General features: G+C 43.6%; 1 protein-coding gene across 2 annotated transcripts in view; it reads right to left on the bottom strand.

Annotated features, from left to right (window-relative positions):
• The window catches only part of LOC125464592 (carbohydrate-responsive element-binding protein), a 156,424-nt gene that overhangs the window by 20,557 nt on the left and 110,193 nt on the right, over window positions 1-25,674 (bottom strand). For both annotated transcript variants that reach the window (XM_059655497.1, XM_059655499.1), the window contains exons 10-14: window positions 24,550-24,623; window positions 15,164-15,341; window positions 11,480-11,589; window positions 9,523-9,642; window positions 2,538-2,665 (exon numbers count right to left, since the gene is read on the bottom strand). In XM_059655497.1, coding sequence (XP_059511480.1) covers window positions 2,538-2,665; window positions 9,523-9,642; window positions 11,480-11,589; window positions 15,164-15,341; window positions 24,550-24,623 — 610 coding nt within the window. The remainder of the gene's footprint in view (window positions 1-2,537; window positions 2,666-9,522; window positions 9,643-11,479; window positions 11,590-15,163; window positions 15,342-24,549; window positions 24,624-25,674) is intronic.

Raw genomic sequence — 25,674 nt, 5'->3', positions numbered from 1 at the left:
AGTGTGCTTTATCAAAATTTGCAGATGACACTAAGATGAGTGGTACAGCAAAGTGTGCAGAAGACACTGAAAGTCTACAGAGGGATATAGATAGTCTAAGTGAGTGGGCAAAGGTCTGGCAGATGGAATACAATGTTGATAAGTGTGAGGTCATCCATTTTGGGAGGAATAACGGCAAAATGGCCTATGTTTTAAATGGTAAAATATTGCAGCACGCCGCTGTGCAGATGGACTTGGGTGTCCTTGTGCATGAATCGCTAAAAGTAGGTGCAGCAGGTAATTTAAAAGGCAAATGGAATTTTGTCTGTCATTGCTAGAGGGATGGAGTTTAAAAACAGGGAGGCTATGCTGCAGCTGTACAGGGTCCAGGTGAGGCCACACCTGGAGTACTGTCTGCAGTTTTCGTCTCCTTGCTTGAGAAGGGATATACTAGCACTGGAGGGGGTGCAGAGGAGATTCACTCGGTTGATTCCAGAGTTGAGAGGGTTGGATTATGAGGAGACACTGAGTAGACTGGGATTATACTCATTGGAATTCAGAAGAACGAGGAGACATCTTACAGAACATGTAAGATTATGAAGGGAATAAATAAGATGGAGGTAGGGAAGTTGTTTCCACTAGCTGGTGGAACTAGGACTAGGTGGCGTAGCCTCAACATAAAGGAAAGCAGATGTAGGACTGAGATCAGGAGGAACATCTTCACCCAAAGGGTTGTGAATCTGTGGAATTCCCTGCCCAGTGAAGCGGTTGAAGCTACCTCACTGAATGTGTTTAAGGCAAGGCTAGATACATTTTTGAACTGTAAAGGAATTAAGGGTTATGGTCAGCGGGCGGGTAAGTGGAGCTGAATCTCAAAAAGATCAGCCATGATCTCATTAAATGGCAGAGCAGGCTTGAGGGGCCGGATGGCCTACTTCTGCTCCTAGTTCTTATGTTCTTATGTAACACCCAAAAGGTACTCCTTTCAAGGCAACCACAAGACACACCACCTAATATCACCACTTCACGTTTCTCTCCCCTCGCATACTATCCAATCCTCTTCAAATTTGTTTTCATCAGCTGACTCCTCAAAATCAAACCAGTATGCTTCTGCTGTTAAAAACTCTTCTCCAATCTGCAACCTTCCCATCTTGTCCAAAATTCTTCATCCTTTAAATCTGTTACCAAGCTTGTCCCCATCCTTCTGAGAGCAATCCCTCAAAAGTTAGATCTTTATCTTTTCCACAGATCTGAAATGACACTTATTAAGATCACAAATGACATCTCGTGACAAAGGTAAACTTTCCCTCCTCATCCTTCTCAGTCTGTCAGCAGCTATTGAGAAGGGCATCATCCTGTCCTCAGCTGTATGGCATTACACTCACTTGTTTCCATTCTTCTCCAGAGCAAAGAGAAAATCCCCACCTTCTTCCAGCCTCACAATCTCTTAAATCTCTCTGCTCCTCTGATTCTGGCCTCTAGGGTATCCCCGATTCTAAATGCTTCACGATAGACAGTAATTACTTTAGCTGCCCAGGTCCCTGACTCTAACAAAAACAAAGTTGCTGGAAAAGCCCAGCAGGTCTGGCAGCAGCTGCAAAGGAATAAAAAAAACAGTTAACGTTACCCTACCTCAGAAGTTCCCTCCCTAACTTCACTACTTCTCTCCTCCTCAGATGGTAGTGCTCTCTACTCTGATTCTGAGATTTGTGGGTTCAAATCTCGCTCTGGGATTTCAGCTGAAAACTCATGGTAGACACGCCAGCCAGAGCTAAGGGCATGCTGTCGGATCAGTGCTGACAAAATCGTGCACAGTCAGAGGTATCAGTTTTTAAATGAGATATTAAACCCAGACACTGATTTCCTTTGTTGTGGGTATTATAAATCCCATTTTGAAGAAGAGTAGTAAAAGTTCCCAATATACTGATATACTGACCAATATTTATTCCTCAACTAGCCTTCACAAAAACTGATCTTGTGGTCCCGATCACATTGCTGTTTGTGCTATTGAGCTGCCACATTTTCTGCTGTACAACAGTGGCCAGGCTTCAAAGAATTCTCCACTGATTGTAAAGCACTTTAAGAAAATATAATGAGTATACAGTGAATATAATAAGCCCCCTCAAAGTCTTTCGCCCATTTTTGTTCTTGGAAAAGCTCTCAAAATCTGTCCCCTTGGCCAAGCTTTTTATCATCTGCCCCAACATCTCCTTATGTAGCTGTTGTCAAACATTGTTCAATAGTTCACCTGTGAAGCACCTTGCAATATTTTACTAAGTTAAAGGTGATAATTAATGCAACTTGATGTTGTTCTGATAGCATTCCTCCTAATCCCATCTTTGTATGTTGATTTCCCCAACATCTCACCCACTGTTTCAATGGAGTGTAAAGCCCCTCTACAATGTATTATCAAATATTCCTGGAGCAGGTACCTCTTGGGTTCATATAGAGCGAGCTCCTCTGTCCTCTACAATCAAAGTCCCAGACAAGTACAGAATGGGTTAGGTACAGAGTAAAGCTCTTTCAATGCTGCTAAAGATTTTGCAAGAAATTCATACTTGATTGCAGTGTTGATCTTCTCGATATCTTCTCGAATTCGTTGTGCCTCCTCCTGTGTCCGTGTCTGTTCTTGCTGTAGCTTGGTGATATATGCAGCTGTTTTCTGAAGTGTTGTGGCTTTGCTGACCTAAAAGAACAGTACAAGAGCAAGAACATAGATTCCAAAAGCAGCTGTGGGGTGATGGTAACGACACTGATGAAAGAAGATTACCCCCATTGGAGCAAAGAGGTTACCGGCAGATTTAACAGTGTCCTGATCTTACTCTCCATTTAAATCAGCCCCTTTAGTATCAGTCAGATGTTAGAGGAATGTCTGTGCTTCAGCAGCAAGCTGACATTGAGAAGGCTGTTTAAAAAAACATGATGTGGAGGTACCAGTGTTGGACTGGGGTGGACAAAGTCAGAAGTCACATGACACCATGTTCCAGTCCAACAGGTTAATTTGAAATCATAAGCTTTTGGAGCGTAGCCCCCTTGTCACTTCACCTGGCCAAGGAGCTGTGCTCTGAAAACTTGTGATTTCGAATAAACTTGTTGGACTATAACCTGGTGTCATGTGACTTCTGACTTTAAAAAAACATAAAGTACTTCATGAGCAGGGTATAGTGTACAAGTGCAAGAAAGTTGGGTTAAACTTGTTTAGGCCGCAACTACAGCACTGCATCCAGTTTTGGACATAACATTTTAGGAAGGATGACATGAGCTTTGAGGTGGAGGATAGGAGATTTTCTGGAATGATATCTAGAATGAGAGTTTTCAGTTCCACATAGACTACATAGTTCCAGTTGGTTAAGTGTAGATTTAGTAGAGGAATTTAAATCAGGAATGTTTTTATACAATAAAAAAGAGGAACTCATTACCAATATGTCTGCAAGTTAAAAAAGTGGTATTGGTAATTGAGTACAGATTAATAATTAGAATACAGATTTAAAGTTGCTAATAGCAAAAATGTGCCAGTGGTGAGGTGAGAGTTGGTTATACACAATAGTCGTGCCTTGGAATGTATTACCTGAAAGAGTGTTGAAAGCAGAATAAATAGCAATGGAAATGCAACCTGATGTTGCTCTTATACTGAGCCCTCCCAATCCCATATTTTAAAATATAATTTTAATTAATCAAAATTAAATTTAATTAAGTAAGTACTAGAACGGAGAAAAACTGTAGGGTTATGTGAATGGGACTAACGGTACAGTGCCAGAAATAATGGACAAAAAAATCTTCTGTGCTGTAAGGTGACATGATTTACAAATGGTTTCCTCTCATTAAAACTTTTCGCAGGAAAGCTTTGGAAAGAATGAAGGAACACCTGTCAAATATTGGATGTTAAGCTTAATTGCCACAGAGGTTTCAAGGTTATGTTATTACACTATAATGTTGCACAATCAGGTGCTACATGAAAGGTTACTGCACAAGGGAACAGTTATGGTGCAGGGGTAATATGTTTGGCCAACTTGAAACAGACGTCATTTTCAGGTTAGCAACGTTTTAAAAAATGGGGCGACAGGGATTAATTCTGGGACCTCAATTGTCTTCAACAATCTATATTAATGACGTGGAACAAGGGACGAGTTGTGAGGAGGTTATGATGAGAGTCAATTATTTTTACAAGAAAGAAAAAGAATGTTTAAAAGACACAAAGCCACCAGTAACAAAACTGTTACACAAGATTTCACTTTCCATACATGTTACTGCCTCTATTTGTGACATGTCTTGAGAAGTTAACCAATCTCTGCATAGCCTTGGCCAACAGAATCATACTGTTATTCTAGCCTGGATCTCCGAACACTCACAAGAACTGCAACTGGGTGCTCTTGTGTATGCACCGTGCTTGTCTTTCTAGATGAGGTGGTTGTGGGTGTGGGAGGTGCTGCCTAAGGAGACTTGCTGAATTTTTGCAATGCATTCTGTAGATGGTATGCATTGCTGTTACTGAGCATCAGTAGGGGAGAGAGTGGATAATTGTAGATGTGCTTTGTCCTGAATTGTGTCAAGCTTCTTAAATGCTGTTGGAGCTGCATTCATCCAGGCAACTGCAGTGTATTTCATCGCACTCCTGAATAGTGCCTTGTAGATGGTGGACAGGCTGTCGGGAATCATTAGGTGAGTTGTTTGCTGCAAACTTCCTAGCCTTTGGCCTGTTTTTATAGTCACAAGTTAATATCTATAGTCACAAGTTAATATCAGTCGTCCAGTTCAGTTTCTGGTAAGTGGTAATCCCCAGGGTGTTAATAGCCTGGGTTTCAGCAATGGAAATGCCATTGAATGTCAAGGGGCAATGGTTAGATTGGAGATGATCATTGCTTGTTCTTGGGTTTTGCACATGTTACTTGCAACTTGTCAGCCCAAGCTTGGATATTATCCAGTTCCTGTTGCATGTGAACACAGACTGCTTCAGTGTCTGCAGGGTTGCAAGTGGTGTTGAACATTGTGCAGTCATCAGCGAACATCCCACTTCTGACCTTCTGCTGGAGGGAAGACCATTGATGAAGCAGCTGAAGATGGTTGGATCTAGGACACCACTCGGAGGAACTCCTGCAAAGATGTCCTGGAGCTGAAATGACCTCTCACAACCATCTTCCTTTGTATCAGGTATAATTCCAAACTGTGGTGAGTATGCCCCTTTATGTCCATTGATTCCAGATTTACTAGGGGCTCCTTGAGGCCACACTTGGTTCAATACAGCCTTGATGTCAAAGGCTGTCACTCTCATCTCACCCCTAGGATTCAGCTCTTTTATCCATGTTTGAACCAAGGCTGTAATGAAGTCAGGAGCTGGTGGAACCCAAACTCGGCAACAGAGAGCAGGTGCTGCTTAATAGCACTGTTGATGACATCTTCCATCACATTACTGATGATTGACAGGAGACGGATAGGGTGCTAATGACAGGCCAAGACGGATCATCCACTCTGCACTTCTGGTTGAAGTTATTTACAAATGCTTCAGCCTTAGCTTTTGCACTAATATGTTGGGCGCTTCCGTCATGGAAGATGTGGATATTCATGGAGCCTCCTCCTCTTCCAGTGAGTTGTTTAATTATTCAACACCATTCACAACTGGATGCGACAGGGCTATAGAGTTTAGATCTGATCTGTTGGTTGTGGAATCACTTAGTTCTGTCTATCACTTGATGTTTCTGTTATTGGCCTACCAGTTGTTACTTCACCAAGTTGACTCCTAATTGTTAGGTATGACTGGTGCTGCTCCAGGCATGTCCTCCTGTACTCTCCATTGAACCAGGGCTGATCCCCTGGCTTGATGGTAATGGTAGAGTGGGGGATATTCCAGACAATGAGGTTACAGACTGTGCTGGTGTACAGTTCTGCTGTTGTTGATTGCCCCATAATGCCTCATGGATGCCCAGTCTTGAGTTGCTAGCTCTATTCAAAGTCTGTCCTACTTCCCAGTGTGAAGATGAGACTTTGCTAGGATTGTGTAGTGGTCATTCTTACCGATGTTGCCATGGACAGATGCATCAGCAGTTGGCAGATTGGTAAGGATAAGGTCTGCAGACCCAGCTGGCAGTCATGTCCTTTAGGACTGGACTGGTTTGATCAGTGGTGCTGCTGCTGAGACATTCTTGGTGGTGGACATTGAAATGCCCCACTCAATGTACATTCTCTCTCTCTCTTATTACCCTTAGTGCTTCCTCCAAGTGTTGTTAACATAGAGGAGCACAAAGTCATCAACCAAGGGAGGGCTGTTTGTGGCAATCAGCAGAAGGTTTTCTTGCCCATGTCTGATCTCATGCCTTGAGATGTCATGGGGGTTTTGAGTCAATGTTGAGGACTCCTAGGGAAACTTCCTCCTGACTAATACCCCTGTGTCACCACCTCAGCAATGGTGATGGTGATGTCTGGGGCATTGTTTGGAAGATATGATTCTGTAAGTATGATTATGTCAGGTTGTTGCTTGACTAGTCTGTGAGACAGCTCTCCCAACATTAACTGAGATGTTAATAAAGAAGACTTTTCAAGGTAGACAGGCCTTTGTTGGTTATTGTTTCCAGTGTCTCAGTTAACTGTTGGTGGTCCAGCCGGTTTCATTCATCTTTTGCTTTTTAGTGTTTGATACAAATGAATGGCTTATTGGGCCATTATTGTAAGTAATGCAAGTCACATGCAGACCAGACCAGGTAAGGACAGCAGATTTCCTTCCCTAAAGGGCATTAGTGAATTAGATGAGTTCTTACAACAATCATTGAGGTTTTCTCAACAATAGATGGAGGGGGAGAACCCATGGATTCTGACAGCCTTTCTGGCTGTTTTGAGTTGCTGGGTATGTTTAATTCCTACCCTGTTTGCTCGGTTGCAGCTTTCATGTGGTCCATGTGCTTGTTCAGGGCTGCATCACCTACCCGAACATTGTATGTCATGGAACCTGATCTCGTGTTGAGCATGCCTCTTACCTATGCTGGGCCATTCCAGTGGTTTTGACACCAAACTTCATCCCCTGTGTCTCCCGCTTAGAGGAGTCTTGTGTGTGGCATTGGCGTTCCTTCTGCCATTTCACCCTCACCCTCTCAGGTCAAGGAAGGTCACCTTTAACCTGGTCTTCTCCCCATTAGTAACTCTGCTGGAGTTATCCCTGTAGTTGCATGAAGAGTAGTCTGATAACCAAACAGGAACCATGTAAATTTTATATCGAGTGAGGCTGTAGACTGTTTCTTTAAGCCTGTCTTCAAAATTTGGACTGCTCTTTCCATCACACCATTGGACGACAAATGGTAAAGAACTATCCTTACAAACCAAATGTCATTCGGCTATAGGAAATTTTCGAATTCCCTGCTAGTAAATGATGATGGCCCATTGACTGCGAACAACATTTCTGGAAGCCCGTGTATTTCAAAAGATGCTTGCAGCTTTTCTATCGTTGACCGCATGTTTGATAAATGTACTCTATGTACGTCCAACCACTTTGACTGGGCATCCACAACAACTAAAAATGTTGAGCCCATGGAAGGGTAGGCATTGTCGAGGTGTAACCTTGTCCAGGGTTTGCCCGGCCATTACCGTAAATGTGGGGGAGCTGCTGTTGGTAATTTTTGTCCTTGTTGGCACACAGGGCATTATCCTCCAGGTTTTTAGTTTTAACTGGCAAGGAACAATTATCCTCCAGGTTTTTAGTTTAACTGGAAAAGTCACTATGCCAAACATGTTTTATCTTTCACAGGTCAGGACCCCTGGGTGAATAAGAATATATCAGAGCTGACTTGCCTTCTCACTGGACAAATAGAAGACTGAATTAGAGATTTTTGAATTAAAAGTAATCAAGGATTACAGGGCAAGGGAAGGAAAACAAATTTGAGGTCAAGATCAGATCAGCCACGATCCTACTGAATGGCAGAACAGGACTGAAGGGCTGCACTGCCTGTTCCTATTCCCTTTACTTGCATTCTTATTGGCACACGCTTAAACATTGAACTTTGAATTGTTTATGACGATGACTATCCTGCTGTCACTGACAGAACACCTGAGTGCAAGCCCATTGCATTGTAGAATTTAAAATGTAAAATCAGGTAATCCATGTCACTGGTTTGACTGTGGTTATATGTTCTGTCTAGATTTAGTGGAGGAAAAGCAGCACAGTCAAGATGGGGTGACTAACAGAACTCTTTCAGAGACAAGATTCTCTGAGCTGTGAAGTAAATAGCCTTAATGATGTTATATTACCATTCAGCTGGTGCCTGGCAGATGACACCAAAATTGGTCGTGTAGCGTATAGCAAAGAAGGTTATCTCAGATGGGACCTTGACCAGATGGGCAGATGAAGATTACTTTAGATAAATGTGAGGTGTTGCATTTGGTAAGGCAATTCAGGCCAGGGCTTATATCGTTAATGTTTGGGCCCTATGGAGTGTTGCCAAACAAAGGTTCCTGGGATGCAGGTGCATTGTTCCTTGAAAGTGGAGTCGCATGTAGACAGGGTGGCGAAGAAGGCATTCGTTTTGCTTGCCTTCATGGGACAGTGCATTGAGTATAGGAGTTGCAGCTGTACAGGATATTGGTGAGGCCACTTTTAGAATACGGAGTCCCTGCAATAGGAACGATGATGTTAAACTTGAGAGGGTCCAGAAAAGATTTACAAGGATGTTGCTGAATAGACTGGGTCTTGTTCTCCCTGGAGCGTCAGAGGCTGAGGGGAGACCTTATACAGGTTAATAGAATCATGCAGGGCAAGACCTTTTTCCATGGTAGGGGAGTTCAGAACTAGAGGGCATGGATTTCAAGTGAGGGGGGAAAGATTTAAAAAGATGCTGAGGGGCAATTTTTTCACTCAGAGGGTTATGCATGCACGGAACAAGCTGCCAGAGGAAGTAATGGAGGCTGGTACAATAACAACATTTATAAGGCATCTGGACTATGTGTATGAATAGAAAGAGTCAGAATACTGAAAGGTCTGGACAGAGTGGATATTAGGAAGATGCTTCTATTGGTAGGTGAGACTAGGACCCGGGAGCACAGCCTTAGAGTAAAGGGAAGACTTTTTAGAACAGAGATAAGGAGAAACTTCTTCAGCCAGAGAGTGGTGAATCTATGGAATTCACTGTCACAGAAAGCTGTGAGGCCAGGTCATTGAGTATATTTAAGTTTGAGATAGATAGGTTCTTGATTATCAAGGGGATCAAGGGCAACAGGGAGAAAGCAGGAGAATGGGGTTGAAGAACTTATCAGCCATGATTGAATGGCAGAGAAGACTTGATGGGACGAATGGCCTGATTTATGGTCCTATGTCTTATTGTCTTATGGTTTAGAGGGATATGGGCCAAATGCTGGCAAATGGAACTAGTTTAAGATATCTGGTCGGCATTGAGTTGGCCAGAAGGGTCTGTTTCTGTGCTGCATAACTCTGTCAATTTTCATATTATTGACACAGATACACACACAGACAGACAGACAGACACACACACACACACACACACACACACACACACACACACACACACACACACACACACACACTATAGAGTGGCAGAATACACTCACCTTCACAGCTGGCTGTGAGTCAAGGGATGTCACCAGACTGTGCAAGGTATCAAAGCCTAGTTTGATGTTGAAACGCCTCTTCTGCTCCGCAGAGATGTGAACGATCTGTCTTGTCACAGACTACCAGAGGCAAAGAATCGGAACACTTGAATAATTCTTCAGCTGTGACTGGATTTATATCACAGAACCCTATACTCCTGCTGTCAGACCTACCTCAGACAGCAAGCACCTTCACTAAGCTCTTTAGAAACACTTTATAGTAGATTATTATTTTTATTCTACATCTGCTGACAGAAAGTTTCCCAACAGGGCTTTTAACGAAGTCATCCAGACCAGTCAATTAGCCATTCTGAGGAGAGCCAGTCTTTCTAGTGCCTCTTCCTTCTCAATATTGAGCTCATTCACTGCTTCTACCCCCTCCACTTAGACCAATATTTGGCAGATTTCTTTTTCTTAGTAACAACTATTATAAATTGTAGCCTAGCCTTCTGCCTCTAAATATATATCACATTGTTTGCTCTTGGTAGGACACACTCTACCTACATTCCCATCAGTAGGTTTTTGGGGTTCTTTTTACAACTGTCATTCTATTCTCCTATTGTCAGTCTTATTTTCTTCTTTACTTCTCCCCTCATCACAGTTTGACCCAGGGTCTTACATGAAGAATTCACCTGATATTTGTCGCACACACTTGTCTTTAGTTTCATCATTATCTCTATCTCAGTCATCATGCAAGGAGCCCTGACTTTTGGTCCCTTACTGTTTATCCTTGTTGAGAATATTTCAAGTGCTTACTTAAAGCAACCCTTTCTTAAAGATCACCCATTGTTTTATTGTCATTTTAATGTCAGTATTTGGTTACATTTGATTTTGGATAGATTGCTTCCCATTACATTTGAGTTAGCTGTCTTCCAAGTTAGACTTCCTACTTTAACTGTTCCTTACTTCTCCATTACTAATCTAAACCTTAGAATATAATGATCACTCTTAACCAAATAATCCCTACAGACACTTGGTTCACTTGATCCACCTCATTGCCCAGCACCAGATCTGCCAAAATTAAGTTCAGCTTGCCTGAATGAATTTCAGAAATTCCTCCTCCTCCTAACTCTCTACTATAGTATTATTTCAATCATTATTTGGTAATTAAAGTGTTGAAATACGACCTGGGATTTTTGGAAGTCCCTTTGACTTGATTCCCATTGCTGAATGTGACGGACTAAATTGACAGAAGCCATCTGAGAGCTGTGTAAGTGGTGCTCAGTGAGTTGCAGGATCACTTTGTGTGTGCGATTGAAAATGGCTGTTGTGTGTGATTGTTACATTGGTCGCTCCCTGGTGCTCTCCTTGCTGCTCTCATACCTCTCTGCACCTCTTTCTCTTCCCCACTGCTTCTTTCTCCGCTGTTTCCCTCTCTCGTTCTGTACCCCTCTCTCTCTTGCTGCTTCCTTCTGTCTCTGCTCCCCTCTCTCTCTGCGATTTCCATCGTTGTCTGCGCTGTTCCTCTCTTTCTCTGTTCCCAGAATCAAACAACAGAGAAGAGTCATTAAAATCTATTCTAATTGATACTTGTCCCATTTTCCTGCACTAGGCCTTTAAAGTTATGATGCTTCAAGTGCTCAGCCTAGTACTGTCTAAAGGTTTGAGGTTTCCTGTCTCAACCACATTCCCCAGACAGTGCATTCCAGACCCCAACCATCCTCTGGGTGAAAAGGTTTTTCCTCAAATACCCCCTGAATCTCTTGCCTTTCACTTTAAAATTATGCTCCCTTTATATTGACCCGTCAACTATATTCCACCACACACCAAGGTCTCCCCTGTTCAGTCTGTAAGTTGGTGCATTCGAAGTGGCTTTAATTCTAGTTCTATAAAAATTAAACCAGCAACTTCACCCTATTCACACTTTCTTAACCTTTAAAAGCTGCCTCTATGTGAAATGAGTTCTCCATACACTTACCTTGTTTGTTTGGGGCCTTGTCCTGTTTGTAGTGGAACATGTTGACTGTTTCACTGAACCCCATTCTCCTGGTTCATTGAGTGACACTTTCCCTGAGCGACATTTGTGATCTGTACAAAGAGACAGCACTGATTATAAGCAATGCACAGAAGGCAACAACCATCCAGAGCTTCTCACAAGTGAAAAACTCAGAACACCATCATAACTGAAAATAAAGGAAGAGAAGGAAAACACAACAGGCAGCATACACGACATGGTTCCAATCAGCCGGTTTCTCCGAGAATTTAGGAGTGACACGAGAAGAAAGTTCTGACCACAGCTGTAGTGAGCTCAGCAGAGGGAGAAACTTGAGAGGGTGCAGAAAAGATTTACAAGAATGTTCCTGGGATTGGAAGCTTTGAGTTGTAGGGTGAGGCTAGATATGCGGGAGCATTGGAGGCTGAGGGGGTGACCTTATGGAGGGTTATAAAATCACAAGCGGCATGGATAGGTTGAATAGTCAAGGTAGGGGGGTCCAAAACTAGAGGGGCATAGGTTTAATGTGAGGGGGGAAAGACTTAAAAAAGATCTGAGGGGCAACTTTTTCATGCAGACGGCGGTGCATGTATGTAAGGAGCTGCCAGAAGATGTGGTAGAGGCTGGTACAATTACAACATTTAAAAGGCATCTGGATGGGTGTATGAATAGGAAGGGGCTAGAGGGATATGGGGCAAATGCTGACAAACAGGATTAGGTCAGATTTGGACATGTGGTCAGTGCAGACAAGTTGGACCAAAGGGTATGTTTCCATGCTGAATGACTCTGTGACTCTATATAGACAAATTACAAAGAAGAGTCTGAAACTGAAAATGAGAGAGGAAGTCACTCATCGAATGAAAAATGTCCTTTGGTATCCTGTCTAGAGCCTCGGTAGAAGAGTCCTTTTAAAAGTGGAAACTGTGTGCAACTCTTGACCAAACTTCAGGTTCATTAAATGTTAATGGCTGTTGAGGAGAAAGGATAGACTGGTTAAAAAGGTGAGAATGAACATTGTACTGGCCAACTGAGCAATGGCAATGACATGAAGCTCCACTTTACAATGGAGTAAGTTCACTTCCATTTGTAGCATAAAGAGCTGTAGAAGGAATAGTGAAAGGGCTACTGGGAATTTACAAGGTAAGTGAGGCCATTTTATTTGAATGATTGACGTACATTAGCTTGTTACATTCCCAATTTTTCTGCTTTTTGAAGTTAAAGAAGTGAGGAAACCATAGATTAATGATTTACTGGAAGAGTTGTTGGACTCAGTAAGGACCCATTGGCCTTGGAAGCTATGTAGTAGAGGCTGAGTATGAATGTAGTTGGTACTTGGAGGGATAGAAATTGAGAACAGATTAGATAAACCAACATATACAGAAGGACAAAAGGACTTGAGTCTGCATGTGCAATTATCTTTGAAGGTGGTAGGACATAAGACTATTTGATCATAAAATACAGAAGCAGAAGTAGGCCATTCAGCACATCAACACATATATTGAGAAATGAGTTAGCAAAATCTTTGGGATTTGAAGTTTCGTAAAAAGAAGTACTGAGGATAAAAGCAGGGAAATTATGCTGAAGCTTTATAAAGCTCCAGTTGCAATCCTGCTACAATACTGCATCCAGTCCTCATCAGCACGCTTTCAGAAGGCCCCTTGACAGAATATGGAAGTGATGTACCAGAAGGCTTCCAGTGCTGGGGATTTTAGCTACAAAGTTATTGAAAAATCTGCAGTTGTTCTCCTCAGAGTAAAAACCAATTGAAAAGAGACTTAATAGAGTGTACAAGATTCAGGCAGGTTTAGATAGAAAAAGAAACATTGTTCCCATTAAGTGATGATGTAAGGACTAAAGGACAGATTTCTAAAGAAACTTTGATAGATGATTGACAAAAATAGATTTCTACAGGGATGGATCTTGGAATAAATTGGCTTACTTGAGAGGTCCAGCATGAATTTGATGGGCTGAATTTCCTCCTTCAGTATTATAAATACTCTGCACTGAATTTTGTATTTGTTTGGTTAGGTGCAAGTTGTGTCAAGTTATTCTGGGGAGTTCTCGCTGCGTTTTATCAAACTCGCCTCATTAGATACCTACTCCACCTGATCCTAACTTATGTCTCAGTATGTTTCATTCTAGTCCCATCTTACCTAGAACAACTCACCAGATATCTGAAAGACTTGGTAATTGCTTGGTGCCATCTATAGCAGTCCATAGTACACATGAACAGACACAATCAGTCCAGAGCTACCCTATGCAGACAAGGCAGGCAGAGAGAAATTGCTGCCCTGCTTTGTGGACAGGATCCTGAAGGCCCTGCTGGATTGGGAGGTGCTAACACAGAACATCGTTTTCCCCCAGGCCGGCAATGGAGGCCATTCTGCCAGACCATGTCAGCCTGGTCCCAGGTTGACCTTGGGGTCAGTACTGTCTCGGCCATCTGGAGGAATGCCCAGCTCTGTACGAAGAGGGTCATTGACCTTCTCCACTCCGTTACCGTAGGTGCCACCCATATTCTGTCCGATAATTCTCTCTCACTCTATCTCTACTACTGCCTCCACCACCCACTAAGGGTCACGCTCCCCCCACTCTCACTATTTCCCCTAATCACTGTCACTGATCCCAACCCCCAATATACATCAGTAACCCTGCATTGCTCTCTGTGCTGCCAACTCACTCACTTGGAACTCCTCCCCACCTGCACCAACAGCAATAGCTGTTTCATGGTACCTGCCTTTCTTTCTTTCCAGAGAGAAAACTGCCCGATACAGCAGAGAGAGTCTGGCTAAATGGTGTTCTGTTCTTCATTCAGCCCCAAGCAGCTGACTGATTTGTGTCCAATTCCCCTCACTGTTCTCGGAGGCTGCCCTTGACCTACTGTGCCAGGGCCCCCAGAGTAAAGGCCCCTTGACCTGACTGAAGTCTGCTGACAGTGATGAGCAGCTTGCTGCCTCTATGTCTGAGCTAAACTGCAGCAAGACAGCAGTGATATAAGCCTGGTATCTCTGGCTGATGGGGCAAAGTGCACAAAGGCAATGCCAGGAGGAATGCAGTAGGCATCCAACTCGGCTCAGAGTAAGCGAGCACTATGAGATTGAGCAAAGAGCTTGCAGCTATAGCCTGATGCAGTTCCTGAGCACACAGTGACGTTGCTGCAGCTTTACAATGAGAGTGTTGGTGCAGCTGGAGAGACAGCATTGAAGCGTAGAAATATCCTGACAGTGGATCAGAGATGTGCTCTTAGAGACTGGCACATGTTAGATGCCAATGTCTGTAGCTGTGGGGTGTATGAGCTCATGCACTGTGCCCTGGGACCATGGTGCTCCGTGTCCAGCATGGGGCATGGGGTGGGGGTGGTTGGTCTTTCAGAGCAAGCAGTGAGCTGAATGCACCAGGGAGATGCTCTGGTTTCTCAAGGTCAAGCTTGTTTGATGTATTTGGGAAGATAGGATACTAAATATTAATGAGGGGATTTGTGGTGTTACTAAGATGTTTAACAAGCTACAGATCCCCCTTAACAGGCAGCTCACTGCTGCCTAGCAAGAAATTTCGCTGTTCAGCAAAAGTATGAAAGGTGCAACAAGGCTCACTGGCCACAAATCTCACCATGTTACTCAGAGCCCTGTAAGATTCTGCCCTAAGTCTCTACGGTTCCTCAGTAAATACCTGGAAGTGAAGATGATGGAATATTTTCACTGCAGCTTGAGCTCGGTGATAACCTCTCTGTCTTTGGATAAACATAAGGGACAGAGGGTGATGTACTGGATTGTGCAGACGGCTCTAAAAAGACGTGCTCAGTTGGTTTCATCAAGGTAGTTCCTGGGAAATCTGACAGTGCACTGGTCTGCGTAAAGAAATGTGTTAAATTCTTCAGTAACCCATTTCCAGCTGTTTATCATCGTGGATACAAACAACAGCAGGTAGTGACATTGCAAAGCCTATAAAAGTTTCAGTGTGGGGAATGCTAAGTTGCACCAGATGATTCAAGTCTATGCTACTACTCAATATGATCATGACTAACCTCCGGCTTCAATTTACCCTCATGTTCCCTGGCTTCTCCTGAGAGACTATAAATCTGTCTATTCAATGTTGAAGGATCAACAACTCTATGAGGTGCAGAGCTCTAACAATCCACAACCTTCTGAATGGAGAGATTGCTCCTTATCACAGTCCTAAATGATCGGTCCCTTATCCTGAGGTTGAGCCCTCATATTTTAGATTCCACGATGGAAACAACCAGTCTCATTCTCATTCTTTGAAATATTGGTGAGTATAGGCCCTATTTACTCAGCATCTCATTATAGGTTAACAGCCAAGGTGTGAGGGCAAGGTAGTGGCACGGATAGGGGATGTGCTGACTGGCAGAAGACAGAGTGACAATAAGGGAGTCTTTTTCAGTTTGACAGCCAGTGACTAGTGGAGTTCCAGAGAGGTCAGTGTTGGAATCTCAACTAGTCATACTACACATTAACGATTTAGATGAAGGAGCTGGGGGCATTGTTGCTAAGTTTGCAGATGACACAAAGATAGGTGGAGTCTCAGGGAGCGTTGTGAAAGTGGGGAGGCTGCAGGAGGATGTGGACAGGTCAGCAGAGTGGGCAAAGAGGTGGCAGATGGAGTGCAATGTGGGAAAGTGTGAGATTACGCACTTTGATAAGACAAAATAGTGGCATAGTATAGAGGGACAGAAGTTAGAGAGTAATACAGCACAGAAACAAACCCTTCAGTCTGACTTGTCCATGCCAAACAGATATTCCAATCTGGCCTAGTCACATTTGCTAGTATTTGGCCCTCAACTCTTCCTAGTCATGTACCCAGCCAGATGCCTTTTAAATGTTGTAATTGTACCCACCTCCATCACTTCCTCTGGCGGCTCATCCCATACATGCACCACCCTCCATGGGAACATTTTTTCTCATTTTTAATTCCGAGTTCAAAGTTCCCTTTAGGTTAACATGTAGGTCCAGTTGGCAGTTGGGAAGGCGAATGCAATGTTAGCATTCATCTCAGGAGGACAAGGAAACAAGGATAGGATGTACTGCTGAGGCTGTATCAGACTCTGGTCAGACCACATTTGGAATATTGTGAGCAGTTTTGGGCCCTGTATCAAGGGAATGATGTGCTGGTTTTGGAGGGGGTCTAGGGGAGGTTTACAAGAATTATCTTGGAGTTGAAGAGCTTGGTATTTGAGGAGCTGTTAAGGATTCTGGGTCTATAACCAATGGAATTTAGAAGGATGAGGGGGTGTCTAACTGAAGCTTGCAGAATACTGACATGTCTGAATAGAATGGACATGGACACAATGTTTCCACCAGTGGGCAAGATTAGGACCTGAGGGGATAGCCTCAGGGTAAAATGGACAATCCTTTAGAACTGAGATGAGGAGGAATTTCTTCAGCCAGATGGTGGAACTCATTGCCAGAGAAGGCTGTGTAGGCCAAGTCATTGAGTATCTTTAAGACATAGATAGGTTCTTGATTAGTAAGGTGAACAAAAGTTACAGGGAGATGCAGAATAGAATTGAGAAACATATCAGCTATGGTTAAATGGCAGAGTAGACTCGATGAGCCAAACAGCCTAATTCTGGTCCTATACCTTCTGGACAACCCTCTCATACTGACTCAAAGATTCTTCTTTAAATATGGAGACCAAAACTATACACAGTATTCCAGCTGTTATCTCACCAAATCCTGCAGATTTTTATTCAGATCCCTTTTGAAAGCTATTATTGAATCTGCTCTACTGACCTTTCAAGAAGCATGTTCCAGGGCTTAAAACTCCTATAAATATACTGTCTATTTGTTCACCTCTATTCTTTGCTTTCTTTCTCTACAGTTTCTGTACTTTGGATTGACCCCATGGACCATAGCTCTAGGAATGTCCCAGGATCTGTCAGACCATTCCAGATATTCCATGCATACTCAATACTGTGAGCCATCTTCCCGCAGGCCTGCCCTTCAGCTGCAGGATGATCTGATAAAACTTGCCATTCAACTGAATTGGAACGTTTCCCCATTCATAAATACCAGAGCAACATTGAGTGCAGCACCCATGGTCGCATGTGTAATAGATAGTAGCTGCTGCATCCTTGGTATCACGGAAAATAATGACACCCTTGTAAAGGAAGTGGCTGTGCAGAGTTTCGATGTTGGGGTCACAATCCCCAGTCCCGGGTCAGTCTGTGAACTGATGACAGGACAACCTGAAAGGGAAGCCCAGCAAGCAGATCTCCCTGAGTATGCTGTGGAATCAAATGTCGACCTGCCTTCTTGGTTACAATGTAGTCTCCTCTGATATCTCTGCATGTTCTTGAAAGAATCCTCCTGAAACTGCAATAGTGGAAAGCTGCTCTTAAGGGAGTGTCCATCCTAGCACAGAAACTGTGGAGAATTGAACATTCAATTGTAGATCAAAAGCAATTGAGCCAGCTGAAATCTCAAAAACTATGCTGTCAGGGAAGAGCACTACGGAAATGTGGAGATTGGTTAAGGAATGTAGACTGCGTGTGCTTGATATGTTTGTCCTTAGCAGGCAGGGAAGATGCAGTCAAGTGAGGGAGCCTTGGTTCTCAAGCGAGATCAAATGACTGGTTAAGAGGAAGCAGGAGGCTTATATAAGGCTTAGGAAACAAAGGATGGAAAAGGCTCAAGAGGGATACAAGTTATCCAGAAAAGAGCTGAAGAAAGGGTTTAGCAGAGCTATGAGGTGGCATGAGAAAGCCTTGACAGATAGGATTAAGGAAAACTCCAAGGCTTTTTATACATACGTGAGAAATAAGAGAATGACCAGAGAAAGGGTAGGGCCGATCAAGGATTGTAAAGGGAATTTATGCACGGAGCCTAAAGAGATAGGAGAGGTCCTTACTGAATACTTTTCTTCGGTATTCACAACTGAGAGGGACCTATTGCAGAGGAGGACAGTGTGAAACAGGCTAGTAGGCTAGAGGAGGTGGATGTTAGTAAGGAAGATGTGCTAGGAATTTTAAGTAAGTTGAAGATAGGTAAGTCCCCTGAGCCTGATGGGATTTATCCAAGGTTTCTATGGAAAGCGAGAGAAGTGTTGCAGGACCTTTGGCAATGATCTTTTCATCCTCACTGTCCACGGGTATAGTGCCGGAAGATTGGCGAGAGGCAGATGTCATTCCCTTGTTTAAAAAAAGGGAATAGGGATAACCCTGGAAATTACAGGCCAGTTAGTCTTACGTCAGTGGTGGGAAAATTATTGGAAAGGGCTCTGAGACTTAAGATTTATGATCACTTGGAAAGGCACAGTTTGATTCCAGATAGTCAGCATGGATTTGTGAGGGGTAGATCATACCTCACAAACCTTATTGAATTCTTTGAACAGGTGACCAAATAGGTGGATGAAGGTGGAGCAGTGGATGTGCTAGACATGGATTTAAATAAGGCTTTTGATAAGGTTCCCCATGGTAGGCTCATGCAGAAGGTAAGGAGGCATGGGATAGGGGGAAATGTGGCAGATTAGATTCAAAATTGGCTGATCCTTATAAGGCAGGGTGGTAGTGGACGGAAAATATTCAACATGGTGCTCAGTTACGAGTGGTGTACCACAAGGATCTGTTCTTGGTCCTCTTCTATTTGTGATTTTTGTAAATGATTTGGATGAAGGAGTGGAAGGGAGGATTAGTAAGTTTGCGAACAATATGAAGGTGGGTCATGTTGTGGACAATGCGGAGGGCTGTTCTAGGTTACAAAGGGACATTGATAGAATACAGAGCTGGGCTGAGAAGTGGCAGATGGAGTTTAATCCTGAAAAGTGTGAAGTGATTCGTTTTGGGAGGAAAAACTTAAAAGCAGAATGCATGGTTAACAGATTCTTGGCAGTGTGGAGGAGCAGAGGGATCTTGGGGTTCAGGTTCACAGTTCCCTGAAAGCTGCCACCCAGGCAGACAGAGTTGTTAAGAAGGCATATGGTGTGTTAGCTTTCATTAACAGAGGGATTGAGTTCAAGAGCCGTGAAATTATGCTGCAGCTATACAAAAGCCTGGTTCGACCACATCTGGAGTCCAGTTCTGGTCACCTCATTACAGGAAAGATGTGGAAGTGTTGGAAAAAGTACAGAGGAGATTTACCAGGATGTTGCCTGGAATGAAGGGAAGGTTTTACAAGGAAAGGTTGAGAGAGCTAGGGCTTTTCTCTTTGGAACGATGAAGGATAAGAGGTGACTTGATAGAGGTGTACAGAATGATCAGAGGTATAGATAGAGTGGACAGCCAGAGACTTTTTCCTCAGGTAGAGGTAGCTATTACAAGGGAACATAGTTTTGAAGTGAGTGGAGGTAGATATAGGGGAGACAGAGGTAGGCTCTTTATTCAGAGAGTGGTCAGAGCATGGAATGCGTTGCTGGAGAGGGTAGTGGGGTTGGCCTTATTAGGAGCATTTAAGCAGCTATTAGATAGGCATATGGATGATAGTATAAGGTAGGGTTGGAGGTTAGATAAACCTTAGGATTAGGGTAAAAGTTCAGCTGAACATTGTGGGCCAAAGGGCCTGTACTGTGCTGTACTGTTCTAAGTGTAGAATGGACAACGGAAATATTTTGTCAGATTAAGAAAACTGGAATAATAAGAGCTCAGAAAAGTAACATCACACAACCATTCATTATTCTCAAACTTCTTGAAGGCTGCGAAAACCAACAGCTTCCGATCAATGTGATGACTCAGCTCAGTTATATTCCTGGGACCTACCACATGAACATGTATGTCCTTTTCTGAGGTCATACTAAGTGCGCTGCTTATTTGTAGAGCACATGTTATGGGCTGAATGGCCTCTTTCTGCACTGTTTCAAGTTTTAAGTTCCATGAAATATACTAAAAACAACTCTGAGGACTGGAATCAGGTCAGACAGGGGTGTTATCCTGGTGCATACACACTTCCCCGTTGCAGTTCATCATGCTATCCTCCCCATCTATTGAACAGACATGCACTCAGATTAACAAATTAACATTTAAACATCCTAAATGTCCATCAAAATAAAAATTGTTCTGAAGAAACCTTTCTGAATGGTTTGCCCAACAGTGACCATAGCAGATCCTAAAGCAATCCCTTCAATCATTTCTCAATCCCTGTGCCATAGCCTGCACTTGCCGTCCCATTGTATAAGGTAATGGCTCTGAAAGGGTTAATGGTGAAGACTGCATCAGGCTCCAACATGATGATGTCACACAGTCTTGGGTGAAGAACTGAATGGTTTAGCTGCAGATCCTGGTGAGGGAGGGGTCAGATGTATCATCTCTCGTCCCTGATAATCTTTGCCATTCTGCCTAACCAGCCAATATAAACTTGTATCTATTACTAAAATGCAATAAACTATATTTTATTGTTAAGACAAGTTCGCTTGATGGTTAAAACTAACTAGTGGTCAATCCTCTACCATTGTTAACTGAAGACACCCTTCGACCCTGCACAGCAAGAAAGATTCTATTCCAAGCCCAAGCCACTATCAAAGATAATGGGAACTGCAGATGCTGGAGATTCCAAGATAATAGAATGTGAGGCTGGATGAACACAGCAGGCCAAGCAGCATCTCAGGAGCACAAAAGCTGACGTTTCGGGCCTAGACCCTTCATCTGATGAAGGGTCTAGGCCCGAAACGTCAGCTTTTGTGCTCCTGAGATGCTGCTTGGCCTGCTGTGTTCATCCAGCCAAGCCACTATCAAACTAGGTTTCCATCCAGCCAATATACTGCCAGTTTTAACAACTTTTACAGGTCTGTTATCTCAGCTCCAGGACATCTCTGCAGGAGTTCCTCAGGGTAGTGTCCTAGGCCCAACTGCATCAATGACCCTCCCTCTAATAGTCAGAAGTAGAGAGGTTCACCAATAATTGCACAAAGTGTACAGCACCATTCATGACTCCTCAGACACTAAAGCAGCTTATGTCCAAATTCAACAAGATTTGGACAAAATCCAGACTTTAGCTGACAAGCAAAAAGTAATATATGCACCACACAAGTCAAGTGTGTGATGGAATATTCCATATTTGTCTGGATGAGTGCAGCTCCAACAATAAGAAGCTGGACATCATCCAGGACAAAGCAACCCTCTTGACTGGCATCACATCCACTAAAATCCAACTCTCCACCACCAATACTCAGTAGCAGTAGCTGTGTGCAATATCTTCAAAATACACTGCAGAATTTCACCAAAGGCAGCACTTTCCAAGTCCAGGACTACTTCCAAGGGCAGCAGATACATGGGAACACCTGCAAGTTCCCCTCCAAGCCACTCACCATCCTGACTTGAAAATATACCACCGTTCCTTCACTGTTGCTGGGTCAAAATCCTGGAATTCCCTGCCTAAGGGCATAGTAGACCTACCTACTGGGCGTGGATTGCCATGGTTAGTGTCATTGGTTTAGCAACACAGACTTGAGGATCGGAGTTGAGGAGCTCAGCTCAAAGTAGGACCTGTTCCAAAGACCACCTCGCTTTATTGAAATAAGATGATAAGATAAACTTTATTATTTCTGCAGCTTTATATTCTGGGTTTGGGTTTATTTGCTTTAAAGATGGCACTGGACAGTGGCAACAGTAGAACATAGAACATAGAACATAGAACAGTACAGCACAGAACAGGCCCTTCAGCCCACAATGTTGTGCCAACCATTGATCCTCATGTATGCACCCTCAAATTTCTGTGACCATATACATGTCCAGCAGTCTCTTAAATGACCCCAATGACCTTGCTTCCACAACTGCTGCTGGCAACGCATTCCATGCTCCCACAACTCTCTGCGTAAAGAACCTGCCTCTGACATCCCCTCTATACTTTCCACCAACCAGCTTAAAACTATGACCCCTCGTGCTAGCCATTTCTGCCCTGGGAAATAGTCTCTGGCTATCAACTCTATCTATGCCTCTCATTATCTTGTATACCTCAATTAGGTCCCCTCTCCTCCTCCTTTTCTCCAATGAAAAGAGACCGAGCTCAGTCAACCTCTCTTCATAAGATAAGCCCTCCAGTCCAGGCAGCATCCTGGTAAACCTCCTCTGAACCCTCTCCAAAGCATCCACATCTTTCCTATAATAGGGCGCCCAGAACTGGACGCAGTATTCCAAGTGCGGTCTAACCAAAGTTTTATAGAGCTGCAACAAGATCTCACGACTCTTAAACTCAATCCCCCTGTTAATGAAAGCCAAAACACCATATGCTTTCTTAACAACCCTGTCCACTTGGGTGGCCATTTTAAGGGATCTATGTATCTGCACACCAAGATCCCTCTGTTCCTCCACGCTGCCAAGAATCCTATCCTTAATCCTGTACTCAGCTTTCAAATTCGACCTTCCAAAATGCATCACCTCGCATTTATCCAGGTTGAACTCCATCTGCCACCTCTCAGCCCATCTCTGCATCCTGTCAATGTCCCGCTGCAGCCTACAACAGCCCTCTACACTGTCAACGACACCTCCGACCTTTGTGTCGTCTGCAAACTTGCTGACCCATCCTTCAATTCCCTCGTCCAAGTCATTAATAAAAATTACAAACAGTAGAGGCCCAAGGACAGAGCCCTGTGGAACTCCACTCACCACTGACTTCCAGGCAGAATATTTTCCTTCTACTACCACTCGCTGTCTTCTGTTGGCCAGCCAATTCTGTATCCAAGCAGCTAAGTTCCCCTGTATCCCATTCCTCCTGACCTTCTGAATGAGCCTACCATGGGGAACCTTATCAAATGCCTTACTGAAGTCCATATACACCACATCCACAGCTCGACCCTCATCAACCTTTCTAGTCACATCCTCAAAAAACTCGATAAGGTTTGTAAGGCATGACCTACCCCTCACAAAGCCGTGTTGACTGTACTTGATCAAGCCATGCTCTTCCAGATGGTCATAAATCTTATCCCTCAGAATCCTTTCTAACACCTTGCAGACGACAGACGTGAGACTTACCGGTCTATAATTGCCGGGGATTTCCCTATTTCCTTTCTTGAAGAGAGGAATTACACTTGCCTCTCTCCAGTCCTCAGGTACGACTCCAGTGGAGAGCGAGGATGCAAAGATCTTCGCAAGTGGCGAAGCAATTGCATTTCTCGCTTCCCAAAGCAGCCGAGGACAAATCTGATCCGGGCCTGGCGACTTGTCAATCTTAATGTTTGACAAAATTTTCAGCACATCAGCTTCGTCTATCTCTATCCATTCCAGGATGCACACCTGCTCTTCAAAGGTTTCATTCACTACAAAGTTGGTTTCTTTCGTAAAGACAGAAGCAAAAAACTCATTTAGGGCTTCCCCTACCTCCTCAGGCTCCACACACAAGTTCCCTATGCTATCCCTGATCGGCCCTACTCTTTCTTTGACCATTCTCTTATTCCTCACGTAAGTGTAAAATGCCTTTGTGTTTTCCCGGATTCCTTCTGCCAAGCCTTTCTCGTGCCCCCTCCTGGCTCTCCTCAGACCATTTTTGAGCTCCTTCCTTGCCTGCATGTAATCCTCTCTAGCTGAACTTGACCCTAGCTTCCTCCACCTTATGTAAGCTACCTTCTTCCTTTTCACTAGAAGCTCCACCGCTCTCGTCATCCAAGGTTCCTTAATCTTACCCCTTCTTGCCTGTCTCAGAGGGACATATTTACTCATCACTCCCAACAACTGTTCCTTAAACCGTCTCCACATGTCTATAGTTCCCTTACCATGGAACAACTGCTCCCAGTCCATGCTTCCTAAAACAACACTTTTCACTGTATTTGTATAATACAGTACTTGTATTTGTAAATACAAGTGACAATAAATAAATCAAATCAAATCAAAATCAACAAATGCTAGCCCAGCCAGCGATGTCCACATCCCATGAGTAAATCACATTGTTCTCGCATTCAGATTGGTAATTTGTGTCCTAGAGTTTCCTGACTGGGTGGGACCGAGAAAATTGCTATTTGATATATTGGCAGATTCATGATCCTTCCTTCCAAATCTCTTCATAGAAACAGAAATATGGACAAGGTCCAATTGTTGATTAAATAAATATAAATTATTGAGCTTTCAGAAAAACTGAACAAAATTGAATCACTCGTAACTCAGCAGTGAGTCTTACCAGACAGCTGGATGGTGAAGGGGCAAGGTCACAGCTGACAATGAACTGTGCTAATCGTCCATCTTCTTGTTTCTCTGAAAAAAAGGAAATTTTGAGTGAATGAGTTTTAACCAAACTGACTGAAAGCGTGGCTGGAGGTGGGGAACAAGCAAACATAGAATCATAGAATCCCTACAGTGCAGAAGAGGCCATTTAACCCATCAAGTCTATACTGACCCTCCAAAAGAGCATCCTCTATCCCCACATCTGTCGGTATCAAGAAATTCCAAAGACTCTCAACCCTCTGAGAGATAAAAATCCTCCTCATCTCAGACTTAAATTGGCACTCCTTTATTCTAAGGCTATAGTCTTTGGTCTGAGACTCTCCCATCGGGGGAAACATCCTCTTGGCATTTATTTTGGTAAGATCTTTATGAATCCTATATGCTTCACTGAGATCACCTCTCATTCTTCCATACTCCTATGAAAAGAGTTCCAATCTGTTTCACCTTTGCTCATAAGTTAACCCCTCCACACCAGGGCAGTAGTCGATGGTGTATCCTCCCGCTAATCAGCATCTCCTGCTGGGATACTATGCACTAACACTTCCTTACATCTACATGGTGATAGTGCCAGCTGTTGTTTTATAATCTGGGCAAAACCAGCAACTTGAATATCATGCTCTGGCACGCTGGCGTCAGAGATGAGCTTGCGTCTCCTGGAGTTTATTGTGCGCAGATTCCTCTTGCTCCTTTATGCTGAACAAGCACCACCTGCTGGTCTGCGGTGTGTTAGTGTCTCCTGCTGGTCTAGCTCTCACTGGTCATCAGTGCCCTAGTGCTGTAGCCAGTTTATAGTGAGCTAGGCTGCTTTAGTGCCTGCTGCTGGTCTGAGCTGCTGGTTCTGTTCATATTGGTGCAGAGTCACCTCTAAATGGGCTCTGGTCAATTAACAGCTGCTGTTGGCTTATAGTATCAGAGATAATGGGAACTGCAGATGCTGGAGAATTCCAAGATAATAAAATGTGAGGCTGGATGAACACAGCAGGCCCAGCAGCATCTCAGGAGCACGAAAGCTGACGTTTCGGGCCTAGACCCTTCATCAGAGAGGGGGATGGGGAGAGGGAACTGGAATAAATAGGGAGAG

This window comes from Stegostoma tigrinum, chromosome 27 (genome assembly GCF_030684315.1).
Source record: "Stegostoma tigrinum isolate sSteTig4 chromosome 27, sSteTig4.hap1, whole genome shotgun sequence".
NCBI lineage: Eukaryota > Metazoa > Chordata > Chondrichthyes > Orectolobiformes > Stegostomatidae > Stegostoma > Stegostoma tigrinum.
Note: the sequence above shows the minus strand (reverse complement) of the source record. Positions and strands in the feature narration are given on the sequence as shown.